Genomic DNA, 19,830 nt, shown 5'->3' with positions numbered 1-19,830 from the left:
CACCCATCTACAATGTTACAGGGAAATATAGAAATGTGGAAAATGATGGCAGATAAAGACCATTTAGCCTATCCAAACATCTAAGCTTTAAATATATGTTACAATCCCCTCCTCTCCCTCAGAGATCCTGTGTGCTTGTCCTGGGCTTTCTTGAATTCAGATACAATCCTTATCACCACTTCCACTGAGAAGCCATTCCATGCATCCACCTCCAGGGCATTTAAATATATCAGCAATATTCAGCTCTGTCTGAGTATCCAGGTACGACAGACTGCCACTGTTATCCAAACAATGTAAATATTCAGAGCCATTAAATGAATAAAGATCCAGACAACCTAATCCCCCCCCCCCACACACACACACACATGTTTTACAAAGCCGCGCTAGTGGCTGCCAGTGCAGTAATGCCAACACAGCCCATTCAAAGTGAATGGGCTGTGTCTGCATTGCCGTGTGGCTTTGTAAAAGTGTGGGGGGGAAGGGGGTTGGTAAGACAGCTATCACCTGCTATCCCAATAATTCCCCACTCTACCCACAGACTAGCCAGGTGCTATCAGATAGTATCGGGATGGTCTGCAATGATTTTCAAAAATCCAGGGATGGTCCCAGTCAGTGGTCCTTATCGAGGTCGTTAGTTTTCAGATAAAGTCTTTGAGTAATTCTGCTGCATTTTTATGATGATGTTATGGAGGGAGATGTTCAGAAGTTTTTCTTACTGTGATTCGCTATAAGTCTTGTTTTTAAATTACAGCAAGTTTTCATAAATAAAACATGCAAGTTTCTATCATTGCGCCAGGAGGGGGGGGTCGTGCTGCACCCGGGGAGAGGGGGGGGGTGCGCATCGGCGATCCGCCTATGGTGGAGCTGACCTACGATCGTCACTGCCTTTAGTAAATGACAGTCCATCCAGTCTGCTCAGTGATGTGGTTTAGGGTTGTAGGTGTCACTCCGCGCAGGTCGCCTCTTCCTTCTGCAATAGGCAAAACCAGGGCTGTCTCAACCTGCTCAGCTTTATCCTGTTCTTGCCCATCTCTGAGTTATATAACCAAGTAGCATTTGGGACTGAAAATCCTTTTCTTTTCTCCAAAGAAAAACAAATCATTTACCAAAATAAATGGGTATGAGCTAGGGAAACATGCTTGGAACAGACCCAATCTCTCGCCAAGAACACTGAGGCGTGAAAAAAAGTTCCGCTAGTTTCCAGTCAGTTATGGTTTCTCACAGTTTGGACCATTCATCGTGTCATTGGGTTGTTCTAGTTTTCCCTTGACTGCCGGCGTTATCGCTCACATGGTTCAACCTGTCGGTCATACAACCCTTTTTTAACCTTGATTTTTGGTAATGGAAATGAATAAGTCTCCTTCCACTTTCTCCTGCTGTTAGATATATTGTGCTGCCCAGGCCTTTTTGCTTCGAAAACAACAACCAGTATGAGATTGCAATTCGGTTCCAGCGTTCTGGGGTTCCACACCGGCATATGATGGCCTTCATTCTGATTGATTCGGTGAGTGAGTCCACCATGGTGAATTGCTCATTAGTTCATATATCCAGGCGGTGTTTATCAAGCTGGATGAAAATAAATTAAGAGATTTTTATTCACAGATTTCCCAGTGCTGCCCCCTACTGTAAGGGGGGTGTCACAGAACTTTCTCATCAGCAAAAGTAGAACATGGGGTTCTCTGTAATAACTATTTGCTGGGTGATTGACTATTACTAGGAGCTGGCAGGGCATTTTGTCACTGATACACATCTTGCTTTGCCATTGTTCCATGTAGATGTGTCTCCCCTCTATCACAACAGAAGGTGGTATAAAGCAACATTAGTCTGTATTTAAACTGGCTTAAGGAATTAGTTTGGTTTTAAACCAGATCACTGTCTCCATCTATTGGTCACAGTTGAATATAACAGAGCACATTGCTTCAGCAAGACAGCCAAAAGACCTCCATCAGTCAGCATTATGCAAACCTTGACTTGCTGAAAATAGGAAATTGTGATAGCCCCATGGGACTTTCCAGGAATTCTTCACTTCCTATCATTCAGTTGTAATCAAGATGTACCAGCTGTGTTATACTGGCTAGCTGAGGAATTTCAGCTGTGTGTATACGTAGTTTCTGCTATCACGTACATGCTGCAATTAAAAAAAACTGAAGACTCAGTTGTTTATGGAGGCCCTTTTATAATTTTTTTTGTTTACAGTGGGAGTTGGAGAGGTACTGCTTTTGTATTGGTGATTCTGTTTATGTTGAGTTGGTTAGAGTAGCACTGTTTTTGTGGTTTTTATGTTGTGTTTTGTTTGATTATTTTAATCTATGTTTGTTTATTTGGAAACCACTTAGGTGTAGGTGGTATATACATTTTGAAAGTAAATAAATAAAGGAATACAGGTGCTCCCTGGAGTTCTCTGTCAGTTAAACTGGTGGATTTTTTTTATTAAACATTATGAAGTAATTACTGGAAGGTTTCATTGTGAACTGTGAAGGCATTTACCACACTGTGTTAAGCAGCTGGTATGGATTTTACTGTGCGGTAGCAATTAGCTCAGACCTGCACTAACAGCTATGAGTGGGTCATCAGCTAAAAAGAGGCAGGAAAGAAGACTGGCTGCCAGTGACACCACCCAGATCAGTGCCGTAGGCTAGCTGTCATTACTGTCAATAATGTGGCTGCACAACACCACTTCAAAATGTGGTGCTAAGTACAGCCATGCTACCAGCAGTCTAGTACTGTTGTGCTCAGTTGGGGTAACGGAATGCTCATGTACTGAAATGCCTGCAGCTCTGTCCATCTTTCACCCCTACAGCTGGTCCTCCTGCCAAAGTTCTCAGAGCTGCCTGGTTTCCATGGCAATGATCCGGTCTCCGTGCACCACCGGGAGGAGATGGAACGTTATATGTGCCTTGATTCCTTCAAGATGGCCACCATGCCTACACTGGCAGAAATGTGCATCAAACTTATCTGCAGCATCTCGGCCATCATCCATGATGGAGCACTATGTGAGTGTTCCCAAACCGCTGCTTGCTTATTTGGAAATTTTAAACCTGATTAAAGATTTATCCCCACCCAAAAAGCATTCATGGGAAAACAGCACTTAGCCCATGAGACATGAAGAATAATTACATAGCAGAGGAAAGTAGACGTCCACCTGATGGAGCTGGCAAAAACATAATTCCTTAGTGTCCTCACCAGACCAGTCCAGAACCTGTAGGTTAAGTATCCCTTAAAAGGTTGATAACCTTACTGCTCCGTCAGCTGCAACATGTGCTCTTGGACTGAAAAGAACCTAAAGTTAAAAATCTTAAATGGTTTTCTGCCCTAATGGAGAGGCAGTTACAACTCTTACCACCTTACTAAGCACCCTTGATGAGCCATTTCAGTTTATCTGCTCTTATCTAATGTGTTAATATCTATATATAGGAAGGCTTACTCAGTTCGAGAGCAGTGTTTATGACATGTATGGTCAGTTTAAGACAAAATCCAAAGCTATTCTGTCTTTGCTATCTGTGGATATACAGTGGGGGAAATAAGTATTTGATCCCTTGCTGATTTTGTAAGTTTGCCCACTGACAAAGACATGAGCAGCCCATAATTGAAGGGTAGGTTATTGGTAACAGTGAGAGATAGCACATCACAAATTAAATCCGGAAATCACATTGTGGAAAGTATATGAATTTATTTGCATTCTGCAGAGGGAAATAAGTATTTGATCCCTCTGGCAAACAAGACCTAATACTTGGTGGCAAAACCCTTGTTGGCAAGCACAGCGGTCAGACGTCTTCTGTAGTTGATGATGAGGTTTGCACACATGTCAGGAGGAATTTTGGTCCACTCCTCTTTGCAGATCATCTCTAAATCATTAAGAGTTCTGGGCTGTCGCTTGGCAACTCGCAGCTTCAGCTCCCTCCATAAGTTTTCAATGGGATTAAGGTCTGGTGACTGGCTAGGCCACTCCATGACCCTAATGTGCTTCTTCCTGAGCCACTCCTTTGTTGCCTTGGCTGTATGTTTTGGGTCATTGTCGTGCTGGAAGACCCAGCCACGACCCATTTTTAAGGCCCTGGCGGAGGGAAGGAGGTTGTCACTCAGAATTGTACGGTACATGGCCCCATCCATTCTCCCATTGATGCGGTGAAGTAGTCCTGTGCCCTTAGCAGAGAAACACCCCCAAAACATAACATTTCCACCTCCATGCTTGACAGTGGGGACGGTGTTCTTTGGGTCATAGGCAGCATTTCTCTTCCTCCAAACACGGCGAGTTGAGTTCATGCCAAAGAGCTCAATTTTTGTCTCATCTGACCACAGCACCTTCTCCCAATCACTCTCGGCATCATCCAGGTGTTCACTGGCAAACTTCAGACGGGCCGTCACATGTGCCTTCCGGAGCAGGGGGACCTTGCGGGCACTGCAGGATTGCAATCCGTTATGTCGTAATGTGTTACCAATGGTTTTCGTGGTGACAGTGGTCCCAGCTGCCTTGAGATCATTGACAAGTTCCTCCCTTGTAGTTGTAGGCTGATTTCTAACCTTCCTCATGATCAAGGATACCCCACGAGGTGAGATTTTGCGTGGAGCCCCAGATCTTTGTCGATTGACAGTCATTTTGTACTTCTTCCATTTTCTTACTATGGCACCAACAGTTGTCTCCTTCTCGCCCAGCGTCTTACTGATGGTTTTGTAGCCCATTCCAGCCTTGTGCAGGTGTATGATCTTGTCCCTGACATCCTTAGACAGCTCCTTGCTCTTGGCCATTTTGTAGAGGTTAGAGTCTGACTGATTCACTGAGTCTGTGGACAGGTGTCTTTCATACAGGTGACCATTGCCGACAGCTGTCTGTCATGCAGGTAACGAGTTGATTTGGAGCATCTACCTGGTCTGTAGGGGCCAGATCTCTTACTGGTTGGTGGGGGATCAAATACTTATTTCCCTCTGCAGAATGCAAATAAATTCATATACTTTCCACAATGTGATTTTCCGGATTTAATTTGTGATGTGCTATCTCTCACTGTTACCAATAACCTACCCTTCAATTATGGGCTGCTCATGTCTTTGTCAGTGGGCAAACTTACAAAATCAGCAAGGGATCAAATACTTATTTCCCCCACTGTATATCCAGAGATATTGATGTATAATATACACACATATGCCTTGGTTCTTTGCAGCATGCCACTGTGACCTTCAAGGCTCCTCCAGTGCAGTGTGTGACAAGGTAGGAGGACAGTGCAAATGCAAACCCAATGTGATTGGCCGTCGATGTGACCAGTGTGCACCAGGGACCTATGGATTTGGTCCATATGGCTGCAGTCGTAAGTAGTGCCCAGGTCTTAATACCTTTCATTTCTTTCTGTCTCTCTCTGGCTCTGGTCACCTTGTTGGGTAGACTGGATGATCTGTGCAGGTCTTTATCTGCCATCATTTACTGTGTTACTGTATAATGTTCAGTTCGGCAGCACAAGGTCACTATTATCCTTTAACCTGAAATGCAACTGGATGGGGATGAGTAAAAAAGAATATGGTTTAGTGACCAGAATGACGGTTTTCCTGTAATGTAAGGAGGATGCAACACACTATGGACAATACAACTGGTCTGGCTGTAATAGCCCAACTGTGTGAAAATAGGGTGTTGGAAAACAGATTCCTAATGATGTCCTGTTTCCATTCGATCCGTAGCTTGTAATTGTCACTCTCAAGGCTCCGTCAGCAAGTTCTGTGATCCCTCCTCAGGACAGTGTCAGTGCCAGCACAATGCCGTGGGTCGTCAGTGTGACCAATGTATGCCTGGCCAGTGGGGCTTCCCAAACTGCAGGCCCTGCCAATGCAATGGACATTCAGAGGAATGTGATCCAAGAACAGGGACATGCATTGGCTGCCGGGATTATACCAGCGGCCGTCACTGTGACAGGTGAGAAGCAGCTTAGCCAACTCCGATTTCTTTGTTTGTTGGTTTATTTATTTATTTGTTACATCTTCTTGATATACCGCTATAATAGCTTGGAGGTGAACAAAGTGGTTTGCAATATTTAAAAAAGTAGTTTAGATTGCATAGGTTGCAGCCTTGATGGTGTGAGTGTGCAGACATGCCATGTAGGAGATGCTGATATGAAGCCTCCCCACTAACAACCTGGGTGGTTGTTAATTATTTACTTCCACTAGTTCTTTCTCTCAGGTGCTTGGATGGATATTATGGTGACCCAGTGCTCGGTTCAGGACAACAGTGTCGGCCGTGTCCATGCCCTGGGTACCCTGGGAGTCGCAATTACCATGGTACTTCCTGCCATGCTGATAAGGATTCTAATCAAATCATCTGTCTCTGTGCGCCTGGCTATACAGGTAAGAACTAAAGAAAGGGCTGTTAACGTTGCTCATTGGAAAGTAATTTGTCCAGGTCTTATCCAGTGCCACCTTTTTTACCCCTTTGAGGGTAAGGATGACCACAATTTCATATTTGCAGAGGTCTTCTGTTGGCAGAATACAGATAAAACCGTCACAATAACGGGAAGGAACAACTTTATAATTAAAGATGAGAAAGATCAAAACTACTTCATAATGTTAAATTCTCATCTAAAAGACATAAATACCATTCTGCAAAAACACTTGAAGAACTTATGTCTTTTAGATGAGAATTTAACATTGCATGGCAGAATGCAGATGTCAGGATGATACATTAAGGAGGTGACACCATCAGACTGCAGGGAGCTCCAGTCCAGTTCTGTCAGGTTCTGCCAGTTATCCAAAGCCTCAATGTTTCTCACCATACAACAATTGAGGCTTCAAAAATAATCTCCAAGTCTATGGGTTTTAGTTAGCGGACTTAGTAGATATGAGTTGTGAATCACAGAGTGGAATTACGTCAACTAGTTGAAGAACAGAAGTCAAGGTTGCAGCCTTAGGTGCTCCAATGCTTCATGAGGAGCACCTAGTCTCCAACAGCATCAGTGCACCCAAGTTCCATTAGAGAATAAAGACGTTAGCTGAACTCAGTTAAACTAGGTCAATGGCAGGTGTAGATGGATGTGCCTATGTGTTTAGTGCGTAACTTACAGTATGTGGGAGATTTGCCAATGTCCCACCCAGGTTCTACCCAAGAGCCTATCCCCCCCCCCCCCCCCCCAGCCATGCAGTTACTCATGAATGCGCTTACACACTATGTTATAGACCAGCACGTAATGCATTTATGTGGTAAGTGCCAATTTCCTGTGCAGGGTTACAGATTTGCCCTTCATGGATTTGACAGCACAGGGAGCAGGGTACCACATGGTTTCTAAGTCAGATCTACGCGCTACCGAGCAAGGAAGTTTTCTCTTATTGCTTCCATGCAGGCCTCTGGGACTCCCAGATGGTTTTCCAATGCTAGAAGCAATATCTCTTAGAATCTGCGAGGCAGGTATTACTGATTTCTTGAAGAATCTCCAGGTTTGGGCCTTCTGTTATTTGCACGTCACACTTTTGTGACTTATGCATGGAGTAATCAGCTACATTTTGTGTAGACTCCTGGGATTTCTTGCACTGTGGGATGACACGTTAGTGGTTGTCCTAGTTCAAAGCCAACCACTTCACTTTTCCTTAGCTTTAGCTGTGTTGCCCACTCCCGCTTTTTAAAAAATCCTTTTGCTTTCTTGGTATGTTGATTCCTGTTTCCAAGGATGCCCAGAGAGTAAAATCCAAAGTTAGTCCTAGGTTCCTTTTAAATATGTTTGTTGTACGAACTAGTCTTATCATCATAAGGTCCATACTTGACTTCTGTATTGTGAGCCTTTCGTTATGTGTCTGTCTCAGGGACTCGCTGCGACAGGTGCTCTCCTGGTTATTTCGGAACCCCAGAGCACGGAGACGGAGAGTGCCGGCCTTGTCAATGTCATAACAACATTGACCCCACAGATCCTGAGTCCTGTGACCCTCGTAGTGGGCAGTGCTTAAAATGTCTGTATAATACCGATGGCCCCAACTGTGCTGAATGCAAGCCTGGTTACTACGGAAGTGCCATACAGCGCAGCTGCAGACGTAAGTGAGAGCTGGTGTAAATTTAGGATGGTAGCTGTACGTCACCTCAGCCTCTTTGAAACTCTCTGTATGATCGTTGGTCTTCCTTTCTTTCTACATTTCTATCATCATTGGCAAAACCTCTTTCTGTTGGGTTCGAAATGTATCTAAAGTGTACCCAGTGCTCATAGGTTCATCTTACCCCTCCCCCCCCTCAATTGTATGATTTTATGCTTTCTGGCATTCTTTCCTTCCGTCCATTTACCTCATCGAAAAGGCTGTGACATATCAACTGTTGACAGCTTCCACTTCACTATACCTTTCTTTTCATTAGGCCTCTGATGTTCCAACGCCCACCTATTCTTGCTCAGATCATGTTGAAAAATCACTTTTCTTCACATTCTTTGCTACCCACTCCCAGGAATACTTCTCATCTCTTATTTCACTGCCCTACATCTCAACATTTCTGCTCCTCAGCTGCTGTTCTCCGGTCTCTTCCTTATTCTGCTCTGTCAAGAATTTCTGCCTTCCCTTTCATGGTGAAACCAGCTCTCTACCAACATCTGTCAGGTCCCATTACTCAGCACTTTTAAATGTCTCTTTACAAGAAAATTCTTCTCTACTGCTCTCAGAATCCCAGCCAGAGCTTTCTTCATTTTCTGCATTTAACTGGATTATTTTTTTGCATTTTAATTCCTTTTGTATTGCACCGTATGATAAGAATGCATAATTAAGAAGGACTGTTTGTACACCGATTGTGCTAAACACCCGAGAGTCAATTTTCAAAGAATCTGGTGATTTTATTGTGAAAGGCGATTCAGTTGTGAGATGTACATGTTTTTTTAAAAATATTTCCATTGACATATATATACTATTTTGGGTGAATTTATTCAAAAAGGCAGTATATAAATCCTGAAAAAAATACATAAATATTGGAAAGCTACCACATTCCATACTCCTCGCCCTGCTGGCCGTGGGGGCGGTGTTGGACTACTTCTCTCTCCCTCCTCAAGATTTCAACCCCTTCTTCCACCTCAATCTCACTGTTTTTCCTCCTTTGAAGTCCACTCTATCCGCCTTTTCTCTCCTCTGCCTCTTCGAATAGCGGTCATTTATCGTCCCATCCTTTCTCAGTGACTTTGACGCCTGGCTTGCCTTCTTCCATGATCCTTTCTCCCCCTCTCTCATCCTTGGTGACTTTAATATTCCTGCTAATGATCCTTCCAACTCTTATATTTCCAAGTTACTCGCTTTAACATCCTCCTTTAATCTCCAACTATGCTCCACCTCCCCCACTCATAAAAATGGTCACTGTCTTGATCTCATCTTCTCCTCCCAACTGTTCACCCTCTAGTTTCCTTGCCTCTGATCTTCCCTCCTCTGATCACCATCTTATAACTTTCACACTTAAATCTCCTCCCTCCCAGTCCCGTCCTATCTTATCTAATTTATCTAGGAATCTTCACGATATTGACCCTTCATCTCTATCCTCCCATGTTTCAAACCTCCTCTCTACTGTGGCACCATCCACATCTGTCAACGAGGCTGTTTCTTCTTACAACAATACTCTATCCTCTGCCTTAGACACTCTTGCACCTTTGATGACCCGCCCTGTAAGGCATACAAAACCCCAACCTTGGCTGACTTCTAATATCCGCTACCTACGTTCCTGTACCCGCTCCGCCGAACGCCTCTGGCGGAAATCTCGGGCCCTTGCTGATTTCTTACACTTTAAGTTCATGCTGACCTCCTTCCAATCTGCTCTTTTACGTGCCAAACAGGATTATTATATCCAACTGACCAACTCTCTTGGCTCTAATCCTCGACTTCTCTTCACCACATTGAACTCTCTCCTCAAGGTGCCCCTCCCCCAACTCCCCCTTCATTATCTCCTCAGACCCTTGCTGAATTCTTTCACAACAAGGTTCAAAAGATAAACCTTGCTTTCTCTACCTCACCACCTCTCCTTCCACTAGTCTGTTCCCCTCTCTCTCCTTCCCCTCATTCCCTTTCCTCCTTTCCTGAAGTTACTATTGAGGAAACTACACTTCTCCTTTCTTCCTCAAAATGTACCACCTGTTCCTCTGATCCCATTCCCACCCACCTTCTTAATGCTATCTCTCCTGCTCTTATTCCTTTTATCTGTCACATTCTCAACCTCTCACTTTCCACTGCGACTGTCCCTGCTGCCTTTAAACATGCTGTGGTCACACCTCTCCTTAAGAAGCCTTCACTTGACCCTACTTGTCCCTCTAATTACCGACCCATCTCCCTCCTTCCTTTTCTCTCCAAATTACTTGAGCGTGCTGTTCACCGCCGCTGCCTTGATTTTCTCTCCTCACATGCTATTCTTGACCCACTACAATCTTGTTTTCGCCCTCTCCACTTAACCGAAACTGCGCTTACTAAAGTCTCCAATGACCTATTACTGGCTAAATCCAGAGGTCAATATTCCATCCTCATTCTTCTTGATCTTTCCGCTGCTTTTGACACTGTCGATCACAGCATACTTCTCGATACCCTGTCCTCACTTGGATTCCAGGGCTCTGTCCTTTCCTGGTTCTCTTCCTACCTCTCCTCCGCACCTTTAGTGTACACTCTGGTGGATCCTCTTCTACTTCTATCCCTCTGCCTGTCGGCGTACCTCAGGGTTCTGTTCTTGGTACCCTCCTCTTTTCTATCTACACTTCTTCCCTTGGTTCATTAATCTCATCCCATGGCTTTTCCTACCATCTCTATGCTGATGACTCCCAAATCTACCTTTCTACCCCTGATATCTCACCTTGCATCCAAACCAAAGTTTCAGCGTGCTTGTCTGACATTGCTGTCTGGATGTCTCAACGCCACCTGAAATTAAATATGACCAAAACCAAGCTTCTCATTTCCCCCCCCAAACCCACCTCCCCGCTCCCCCCGTTTTCTATTTCTGTTGATGGCTCTTTCATTCTCCCTGCCTCCTCAGCTCAAAACCTTGGGGTCATCTTTGACTCTTCTATCTCCTTCTCTGCTCATATCCAGCAGATTGCCAAGACCTGTCGTTTCTTTCTTTACAACATCCGTAAAATCCGCCCCTTTCTTTCCACGCACTCTACCAAAACCCTCATCCACACCCTTGTCACCTCTCGTTTAGACTACTGCAATCTGCTTCTTGCTGGCCTCCCACTTAGTCACCTCTCCCCTCTCCAGTCGGTTCAAAACTCTGCTGCCCGTCTCGTCTTCCACCAGGGTCGCTTTACTCATACTACCCTTCTCCTCAAGACCCTTCACTGGCTCCCTATCCGTTTTCGCATCCTGTTCAAACTTCTTCTACTAACCTATAAATGTACTCACTCTGCTGCTCCCCAGTATCTCTCCACACTCGTCCTTCCCTACACCCCTTCCCGTGCACTCCGCTCCATGGATAAATCCTTTTTATCTGTTCCCTTCTCCACTACTGCCAACTCCAGACTTCACGCCTTCTGTCTCGCTGCACCCTAAGCCTGGAATAAACTTCCTGAGCCCCTACGTCTTGCCCCATCCTTGGCCACCTTTAAAGCTAGACTGAAAGCCCAACTCTTTAACATTGCTTTTGACTCGTAACCACTTGTAACCACTCGCCTCCACCTACCCTCCTCTCTTCCTTCCCGTTCACATTAATTGATTTGATTTGCTTACTTTATTTATTTTTTGTCTATTAGATTGTAAGCTCTTTGAGCAGGGACTGTCTTTCTTCTATGATTGTGCAGCACTGCGTACGCTTTGTAGCGCTATAGAAACGCTAAATAGTAGTAGTAGTAGAAGTGAGGGCTGTATTTACTGTCTATTGATTCTGTTATAATATTACATTTTATTTTTTATTTTTTAGGCTGCACCTGCAACCAGCAGGGGACTCTTCCATCCCACTGCTCCTTGGACACCTGCTATTGTGATAGGGTCTCCGGGCACTGCCCCTGCAGGGCTAACATTGTGGGCAAGAACTGTGACCAGTGCGCCCCGAACTTCTGGAACTTTGGGGGAGTCCTGGGTTGTGAGCCATGTGCCTGTGACCCCACACACTCTCTTCACCAGGACTGTAATATGGTGAGGCCAGGGTGAGAGAAGGGGGCCCTCCAACAGCTTTAAACTATGCAGCTAATGGTTGAGCAAAAATGTACTTTCAGACTCTATTTTATATCATGATGTTCTCCAGATGTCTTGATACGCCATCAGCCTTCCACCATATACATACCACCATCTCTGGCCTTTTATCCCTTTTGATTTATTTATTTATCCATGTATTAGCCTGCTTTACTGATAACACCCAAGAACAGCTTATAATTTACATACATAATTAATAACAAACATTTTAAAATAACATCGTAATATAAAATCAAATTATACTAACCCAACACTTGTAATTACATCATAAAATAAAGTTATAACGTAAAGTAACAAATCTATAAAATCTATGATCAATGCCTGTAATCTATCATTTACATGCATAACTGTGTTCTCTGCCCAGACTCCGCCCACCTTCATACCACATGTCTTTGCAATTAAGCGCAGTTTACAGCAGAATACGCTGCTAGAATATTGGCATTTATGCATTTCTGTGCACATATACTTGCATAGAAGCAGATATTCTGGTCATGTACACACCTTCTTGGTGCCCTGTTTATATAATTAACCCGTAGAGGTAATTCTATAAATGCCAGAACAATGTAAAACTTCATAGAGCTCCGGCTCTTAAGAATTTGATAATGCTTTACCAGTGGCGTAACCAGGAATTTTCGACAGGGGGTGTCTCACGCTGCATTTCCCTCCCTTCTTCCTCTTGCCGTATCTCTCCCTTCCCTTCCCCGCAAAGCTATCACAATTCCTTCCCAATCCCTCCCCCTACTTTAAAATCTCCTCCAGTCTTTGCCCAGGCAGCGTCAGTGGCACTCATATGCTGCCTGTGGCCTGAACCGATGCTTTCTCTCTGAACCATCCCGCCCTTCAGAAAACAGGAAATTGAATCAGAAGGAGCAGGACGGTTCAGAGAGAAAGCCCCGATGCAGGCCGCAGGTAGTCTATGAGTGATGCTGCCATTGGTGCTGCCCTGGCGAAGACTGGAAGTGATTTTAAGGAACAGGGATGGGGGGAGCTGGAGGAGGGAGGGAATTGCGAGAGATTTGTGGGGCCAGAAAGGGAAGGGAGAGATGTGGTGGGGGTAGGGGCGAGAGAAGGGAGGGACTGACAGGTGGTGTGTGTACGCAACACACGGACCTTGAATGGATACGCCACTGCTTCAAAAGATTATAAACTCTACTGATGAGAGTGCGGGAACCGTCTTACTTACAGCCAAGTGGCCTCTTCCAGCCTGTCCTGGTTCATTCTCTGATCTCATTTCTGTCCTTTCCTCTTGCTTCAGTTCACAGGACAGTGTTGGTGCCAGCCTGGGTTTGGCGGGAGAGTGTGTGCGCATTGCCAGGAAGATTACTGGGGTAATCCAGAGCAGGAGTGCAGAGGTAAACCTATTACTGGGGTTAATCCAGAGCAGAAGTGCAGAGAAATATCTGTCTGGTGGGGGGCATGTGTGAAATCCTCAGGCAGAGCTCTACAGCAGGGCTTCCCAAACCTGCGCCAGTGACCCCACTGTCAGGTGACTTCTTAGCAGATTCATAACAAGTATGGAGTGGAGGAGTGGCCTAATGGTTAGTGCAGTGGGTTGCGGACATGGGGAACTGGGTTCGATTCCCGCTGCTGCCTGATGGTCAGCAGTGGGTTGAGATCCTGGGGAACCAGGTTCAAATCCCTCTGCAGCTCCGTGTGACCCTGGGCAAGTCACTTAACCCTCTGTTGCCCCAGATACAAGAGTAGTGTAATGTACTACTTAGGTTGTGAGCTCACTAGGGACAGTCCCAGTACCTGTAAAATTAAACTGTAAACCACTTAGGTCTAAGTGGTATATAAATAAATACTAAATGAAATGAGATAAGCCCGAGAAAGGTGCATGCAAATCTCTCTCATGCATTTTCATTGTGGATATCTGAAAAACCCGCCTGGCTGTGGAGTCACCACTCCAGAACAGGTTTGGGAAACCTTGTAGAGCATCTCACTTCTACTGGGACATCATCTCACTTTAGTTTTGGAGCTTGGCCAGAGTTCAGGGTGACTTACATTTCAGGTGCATTTGCATATGAAGTTTAATTTTTGATTGAATTATTTGCATTTTCCAAATCAAGGTCAAGGTAAATTACAATTCAGGTACTGTATTTATTTCAATAGAGCAGTTAATAGAAATTTTTATATACGGTCCTCCATTAAAATCATCCTTCTTTGTGCATTCTGAACCTGCATAGTTCACAAAAGCTAGAAGAGGTGTTTAAAGATAGTCCAATAAAGGGGTAATTTTTCAACATTTTTCCACATGGAAATGGGCTCTTATAAATTGCACAGCTGCATGTGTGTGCGTGACTGCTCTACCCAGCTGATTAAATAGCATTTAGCTGGCTAACCGCTAATATTCAGCAGGAGAAAGCCGGATACCTCCGCTGAATATTTGCGGTCAGGGGCGGCCCGACCATTAGGCCACCTGAGGTGGGGGCCTCAGGCGGCACTCTTTTGGAGCGGTATCTCGGGGGGACAGCTTCGCGGTGCTTTACCTGGTCACAGTGACTTTCCAAACCCAGCAGCGATTCCCATATATTGCCCTGTCGCCACCACCGGCACCCGCATTTTCCCTTTAACTTCCTGTTTCGCTCAGGCAGCTGCTGTAAGGGGAAGAGGCAGGTAGCGACAAGGCAACGCTTGGGAATTGCTGCTGCTGCCAGATTTGTAAAATCACCGTGACCAGGTAAAATGCCCCGGGGGAGGGGCGGCATCTTGGCCAGGGGTATAAACAAAGATGGAACATATAGATAGGTAAGAGAGTAAGAAGACTTAGAAGGTAAGGTGGTTAACTTGAAGAAAGTTGCACATGAGGTCAGAGATGGTTTAATATTATCTCAGCTAGGGTAGGAGTGGACATCAGTGACATCATCTGGATAGTGCCACTGAATGTCCTCACAGACCACCTCGGTACTATCTGGATGTGCTGGATGTTAACCAGTTTAGCAGTGATAACCAGATAACTATCCGGATGAAATTTTCAGAACTGGTTACTATTCGGATGCTGGTGCTAAATATTGGATATTCTTTTTTAGACATGTGGCTGGTATTTTTGTTAAATGCTGACTGTCGCACCTGAATATTGAGTTGAATATTCACAAGTTTATAATCCTGAATTCCTAAGAAATAAGAATAAGCAGCATAAAATGTATTTTACTGTTTTGGGATCTTGCCAGGTGCTTGTAACCCGGATTGGCCACTGTTGGAAACGGGATGCTGGGCTTCATGGACCTTTGGTCTGTCCCAGAGTGGCAATACTTATGTACTTATGTACTTGGATTCTGAATGGAATCTTGCTACTCTTTGGGGTTCTACTTTGAATGTTGCTACACTTTGAAATTCAGCATGGAATCTTGTTATTCTTTAGAATTCTAGAATTTTGCTACTCTTTGGGGTTCTATATGGAATGTTGCTACTCTTTGGGTTTCTGCCAGGTACTTGTGACCTGGATTGGCCACTGTTGGAAACAGGATACTGGGCTTGATAGACCTTCTGTCTGTCCAAGTATGGCAATGTCTGTTCTTATTTTCTTAACCAAAGTGGTTTTACATTGATTATATGCAAGTACTTTCTCTATCCCTAGTAGGCTTCACAATCTAAGCAGTGGAGTGGCCTAGTGGTTAGAGCACCGGTCTTGCAATCCAGAGGTGGCCGGTTCAAACCCCACTGCTGCTCCTTGTGATCTTGGGCAAGTCACTTAACCCTCCATTGCCTCAGGTACAAACTTAGATTGTGAGCCCTCCTGGGACAGAGAAATATCCAGAGTACCTGAATGTAACTCACCTTGAGCTACTACTGAAAAAGATATGAGCAAAATCTAAATAAATAAATATTGTACACAGGGTAATGGAGGGTCACAAGGAGCTGCAGTGGGAATTGAACCTGGTTCCCCTGTTTCTCAGGCCACTGCACTAGCCATTAGGCTCCTCCAAGTGGCCTATGTAATGTAAAACCTCCTTTTCAACATTTTTTAGATAATTGCTATATTGATCGAATAAAAGGTATCTCAGAATCCAGCTGAACTAATAAGAAACTGTGATGTTTCCACTTGATCAAATCTTGATTCTTACCTCTTTTTTTTTTCTCTTTTTCTGCTCTTCAGTGTGTAACTGTCATCCAGCTGGCTCAGAAATTACGCAGTGTGACCGCTCCACTGGCCACTGCCACTGTCGGCCAGGGTTCACCGGGCAGCACTGTGATAATTGCACACGTGGCTTTCAGGACAACTTTCCCATCTGCACCGCCTGCCACCCATGCTTTGCCCAGTGGGATGTCACCATGTCACAGCTCCTGCGACAGCTCCAGTGGCTCAAGCAGAAGGCTGCAGACCTACTGACTGGTAACACTGCCCCCGAGGTCAGCAACAGCAGAATAAAGGACCTAGAAAACAAGCTGACCATGATTCAGCAGCTGATCGGAAATGGCACTTCCCAGGGTACTGAACTACTGGGAACAATGGATGACCTGCTGACCACAGCAAGGCAAGTTTTACTCTCCTGTCTCTGATGCATTTTCTGAAGAAGCAGTGCGCTACGAGTCAGAGATAAAGTAGCTTGCTGGAGATAGATGGGACAGCATGGAAGAAGTGTAGAGCTTCAAAATCATCTCTGAGGGTCAGTCAGGCTATTAGAGTCCCAAAGAAGGCACAGGTCTGTCAGCAAAACCCAAAATGCATGTGTAAGGGGTGCCTTCTTTTGAGGTAGCCCGTAGGTGGATTAACACCTCCATTTGCCCATAGATCATTTACTTTATCCTTGTTCTGTTCCTTAATCTACTCTCTGCTCCTTGGAAGCACGTTCTCTCTGGAGGGTGAAGGGATTTCCCCAGTGGCGTACCAAGGTGGGGGTGGTCCGCCCCGGGTGCACGCCGCTGGGGGAGTGTCACGTGCCTGTCCGCTACGTTTGTTCTGTGCTCCTTCTGCCCCGGAACAGGTTACTTCCTGTTCCGGGGCAGAGGGAGCATGGAAACGAATGAAGCGACAGGCGTGCGGCACCCCCACCCCCCAGCAGCGTGCACCCGGGGGGAGGGGCGCATCGGCGATCCGCCCCGGGTGTCAGCCCCCCTAGGAACGCCACTGGATTTCACTTCAAGGTCCTGGTGGAGATTTCTCTCTTCACCACAGATAGAACTGAGATGCTCCAACTAACTTTACTGAACCTTGGTGCAAAACAGTTACTGCTTTCAAGCAGTCTTTTTGTCCTGAGGTTTTGCAGCATTAAGGGAACCTGTTTAGTCACACAACATTCATTTCCTTCCTTGTCACTGTCAGTTCATGGATCGGTAGCTTCTCGTGTACTGGGCTACCTAGACCCTTCTGACTGAAGCCTAACAGTCTGTCCTCTGGGATCCTGCTTCCTTTCAGACTCTCTTAATAAGGGAAATCTTGCCTCACATTGCCTTCTCCTGCATTAAACTTCTGGTCAGTGCTTCTCTCTCTCTCTCTCTCTCTATTTCCTTTATCTTGTGGGAAACCCTCTGACTTTTTACATGCATTTCATGCAATGCAAGACACTAACTTAAAACTCAAGGGAGACTCCCTTCTGGATACAAATTAACTTGGTTCAAGGCTGAGCCTTGGTCCAGTGCTTCTATCTGCAAATCCCCCCCCCCCAAATCCACCACACACTCCCTAGTGGTCTCTGGTTTATTAAGCAGAACCAATACAGCCACCCTACTCCTCTGCCTCATTTTTACAGCGCTACTAGACGTACCCAGGGGACACTGTAACAGTATAGTGCACACTTCCTCTCTATACTAAGTTGGCATTGTCCTGAAATCAGGAGCATTATTGGGATGGTTTATGTTTATGTTTATTGGTGAATCTGATATACTACCTTTCATAATAAACATATAGGGACCCTTTTCTAAGCTGTGTAAGCATCTACACGTGCCCAACGCACGCCACCGACTGCTGCTTGGCTCTTGCGGTAATTTCATTTTGGCGCGCGTCCGAAAAATATTTTTTTATTTTCAGATGCGCGTAATGGGCGCGCACAGGTCATTACCACCTGTATTCTTTACCGTGAGGTCAACGGCTGGCGGTAAGGTCTCAGACCCCAGAATGGATGCACGGCAATTTTGATTTTGTCGCACGTCCATTTTCGGCGAAAAAAGAGGCCTTTTTCACAAGCACATTGAAAAATGAATTGGTGTGTGCCCAAAACCCACGTCTACACTACCGCAAGCCATTTTTCAGCACACCCTAGTAAAAGGACCCGGATACTGAGGTATGTTTCCTCAGTGTAATCCATAACTAACAGCACAGCAAGTCAGAATTTTCCTGCATTGGTTACAACTGTACAGAGCAGAAGGAACAATAAAGAGAGCTTCACTTATGCCTTGAACAACCATAATCTTTGCGTTCCACATCTACTCAATGCTAGTGCTGTTTTATTTTAATCTGCAATACAATTCGCTAAATTATTATTCAGTAGAACCACACTACCTATTTATTGTACTACGGTGCAAAAATGTGACAGCTGGTAACCTACAGGGGGCAGTATTGCATTAACTACAACTTGTATTTGACCCTATTAAGAGGCCAAGGAAGGGCAAGGCTGAAGCTCTGGGTACAGGGATTTCAAGTGTTTAAAATCTAATCAATTTTTAGTCTTTTGCTCTGAATCCACCTAACACCCTCCAACCTTCCAGGGCAGATATTTTCCATATATCAAAACAACTGAACGGGCTAGGGAGGCACTTGAATGAGACGGACCTGAAGGAACGGGAACAAAGAAACCAGCTGGATTCACTGAACACTGAGTTGAGGAAGATTAATGCAACTGTGTCCAGGCTGAAGGATCAGCTCCAGGGCATCGTAGCAGCTGGATTTAATGGTGAGAAGGAACTGGGGCTGGGAGCACTGATGGTTTTGTCACTGTTAAGTAGGGATGTGTTGTCCTTTGTAATGACATAGCAAATGTCAGTGACATAACATTATTGTTTCATGTCATTACCAAATAAAAATAAGCAGAAAAGATAAGACATTTCAGGGCCCTTTTACTAAGGGACAACGCTTATTGCAAAATGCAGTAGTTTTGCATTTATAAGTGTGTGTTAATGAATTTCTTTCAATTATTGTTTGGAAGGGAGCATGCCACAGGTGGGGATTGAGCGTGTCTGCATTAACCCGCTAGTATGATTGGTATCCACTAACTGGTTAACGCAGAGTTAGCACAGGAGTACACAGGAAGTGGTAAGTGTTCCTGTGTTAATTTTTTTTGCAATTCTCACATGCTAATGGAAAAATTAGCATGGGACCTGCAAACATTTTTTTTAATGCCCTATTTTGTGGCTGCATTAAAATGGGCGTGTTAAACGTGCTAGGTCTATTTTTTTAACACATTTTATATTTTCTTATTCACTGATAATAGTATGCACTCTTTCCCAATGGTGGAACCATTGTGTATGCACAAACTCAGAAAAAGTGTGCCCTCTTACTGAAATAGTGCACACTATTCCCAAAGAGGGTGTGGTAACAGTGATCAGCGTATCTGGGTTTATAAAAGGTTTGGACAAGTTCCTGGAGGAAAAGTCCATAGTCTGTTATTGAGATGGACATGAGGGAGACCACTGCTTGACCTGCGATTGGTAGCCTGGAATTTTGCTACTATTTGAGATTCCGGAACGTTGCTACTCTTTGGGTTTCTGCCAGGTACTTGTGACCTGGATTGGCCACTGTTGGAAGCAGGATACTGGGCTAGATGGACCATTGGTCCGACCCAGTATGGGTATTCTTATGCTCTT

At 44.9% G+C, this 19,830-nt stretch overlaps 1 protein-coding gene across 3 annotated transcripts in view; it reads left to right on the top strand.

Moving 5' to 3' along the window:
- The window catches only part of LOC115471994 (laminin subunit beta-4-like), a 120,569-nt gene that overhangs the window by 83,245 nt on the left and 17,494 nt on the right, over nt 1-19,830 (top strand). For all 3 annotated transcript variants that reach the window (XM_030206011.1, XM_030206009.1, XM_030206010.1), the window contains 10 exons: nt 1,384-1,504; nt 2,801-2,993; nt 5,157-5,300; nt 5,665-5,896; nt 6,161-6,324; nt 7,771-7,995; nt 11,819-12,033; nt 13,346-13,442; nt 16,187-16,565; nt 18,736-18,920. In XM_030206011.1, the coding sequence (XP_030061871.1) occupies nt 1,384-1,504; nt 2,801-2,993; nt 5,157-5,300; nt 5,665-5,896; nt 6,161-6,324; nt 7,771-7,995; nt 11,819-12,033; nt 13,346-13,442; nt 16,187-16,565; nt 18,736-18,920 (1,955 nt within the window). The remainder of the gene's footprint in view (nt 1-1,383; nt 1,505-2,800; nt 2,994-5,156; nt 5,301-5,664; nt 5,897-6,160; nt 6,325-7,770; nt 7,996-11,818; nt 12,034-13,345; nt 13,443-16,186; nt 16,566-18,735; nt 18,921-19,830) is intronic.

Source organism: Microcaecilia unicolor, chromosome 6 (genome assembly GCF_901765095.1).
Source record: "Microcaecilia unicolor chromosome 6, aMicUni1.1, whole genome shotgun sequence".
NCBI classification, from domain to species: Eukaryota; Metazoa; Chordata; class Amphibia; order Gymnophiona; family Siphonopidae; genus Microcaecilia; species Microcaecilia unicolor.
Note: the sequence above shows the minus strand (reverse complement) of the source record. Positions and strands in the feature narration are given on the sequence as shown.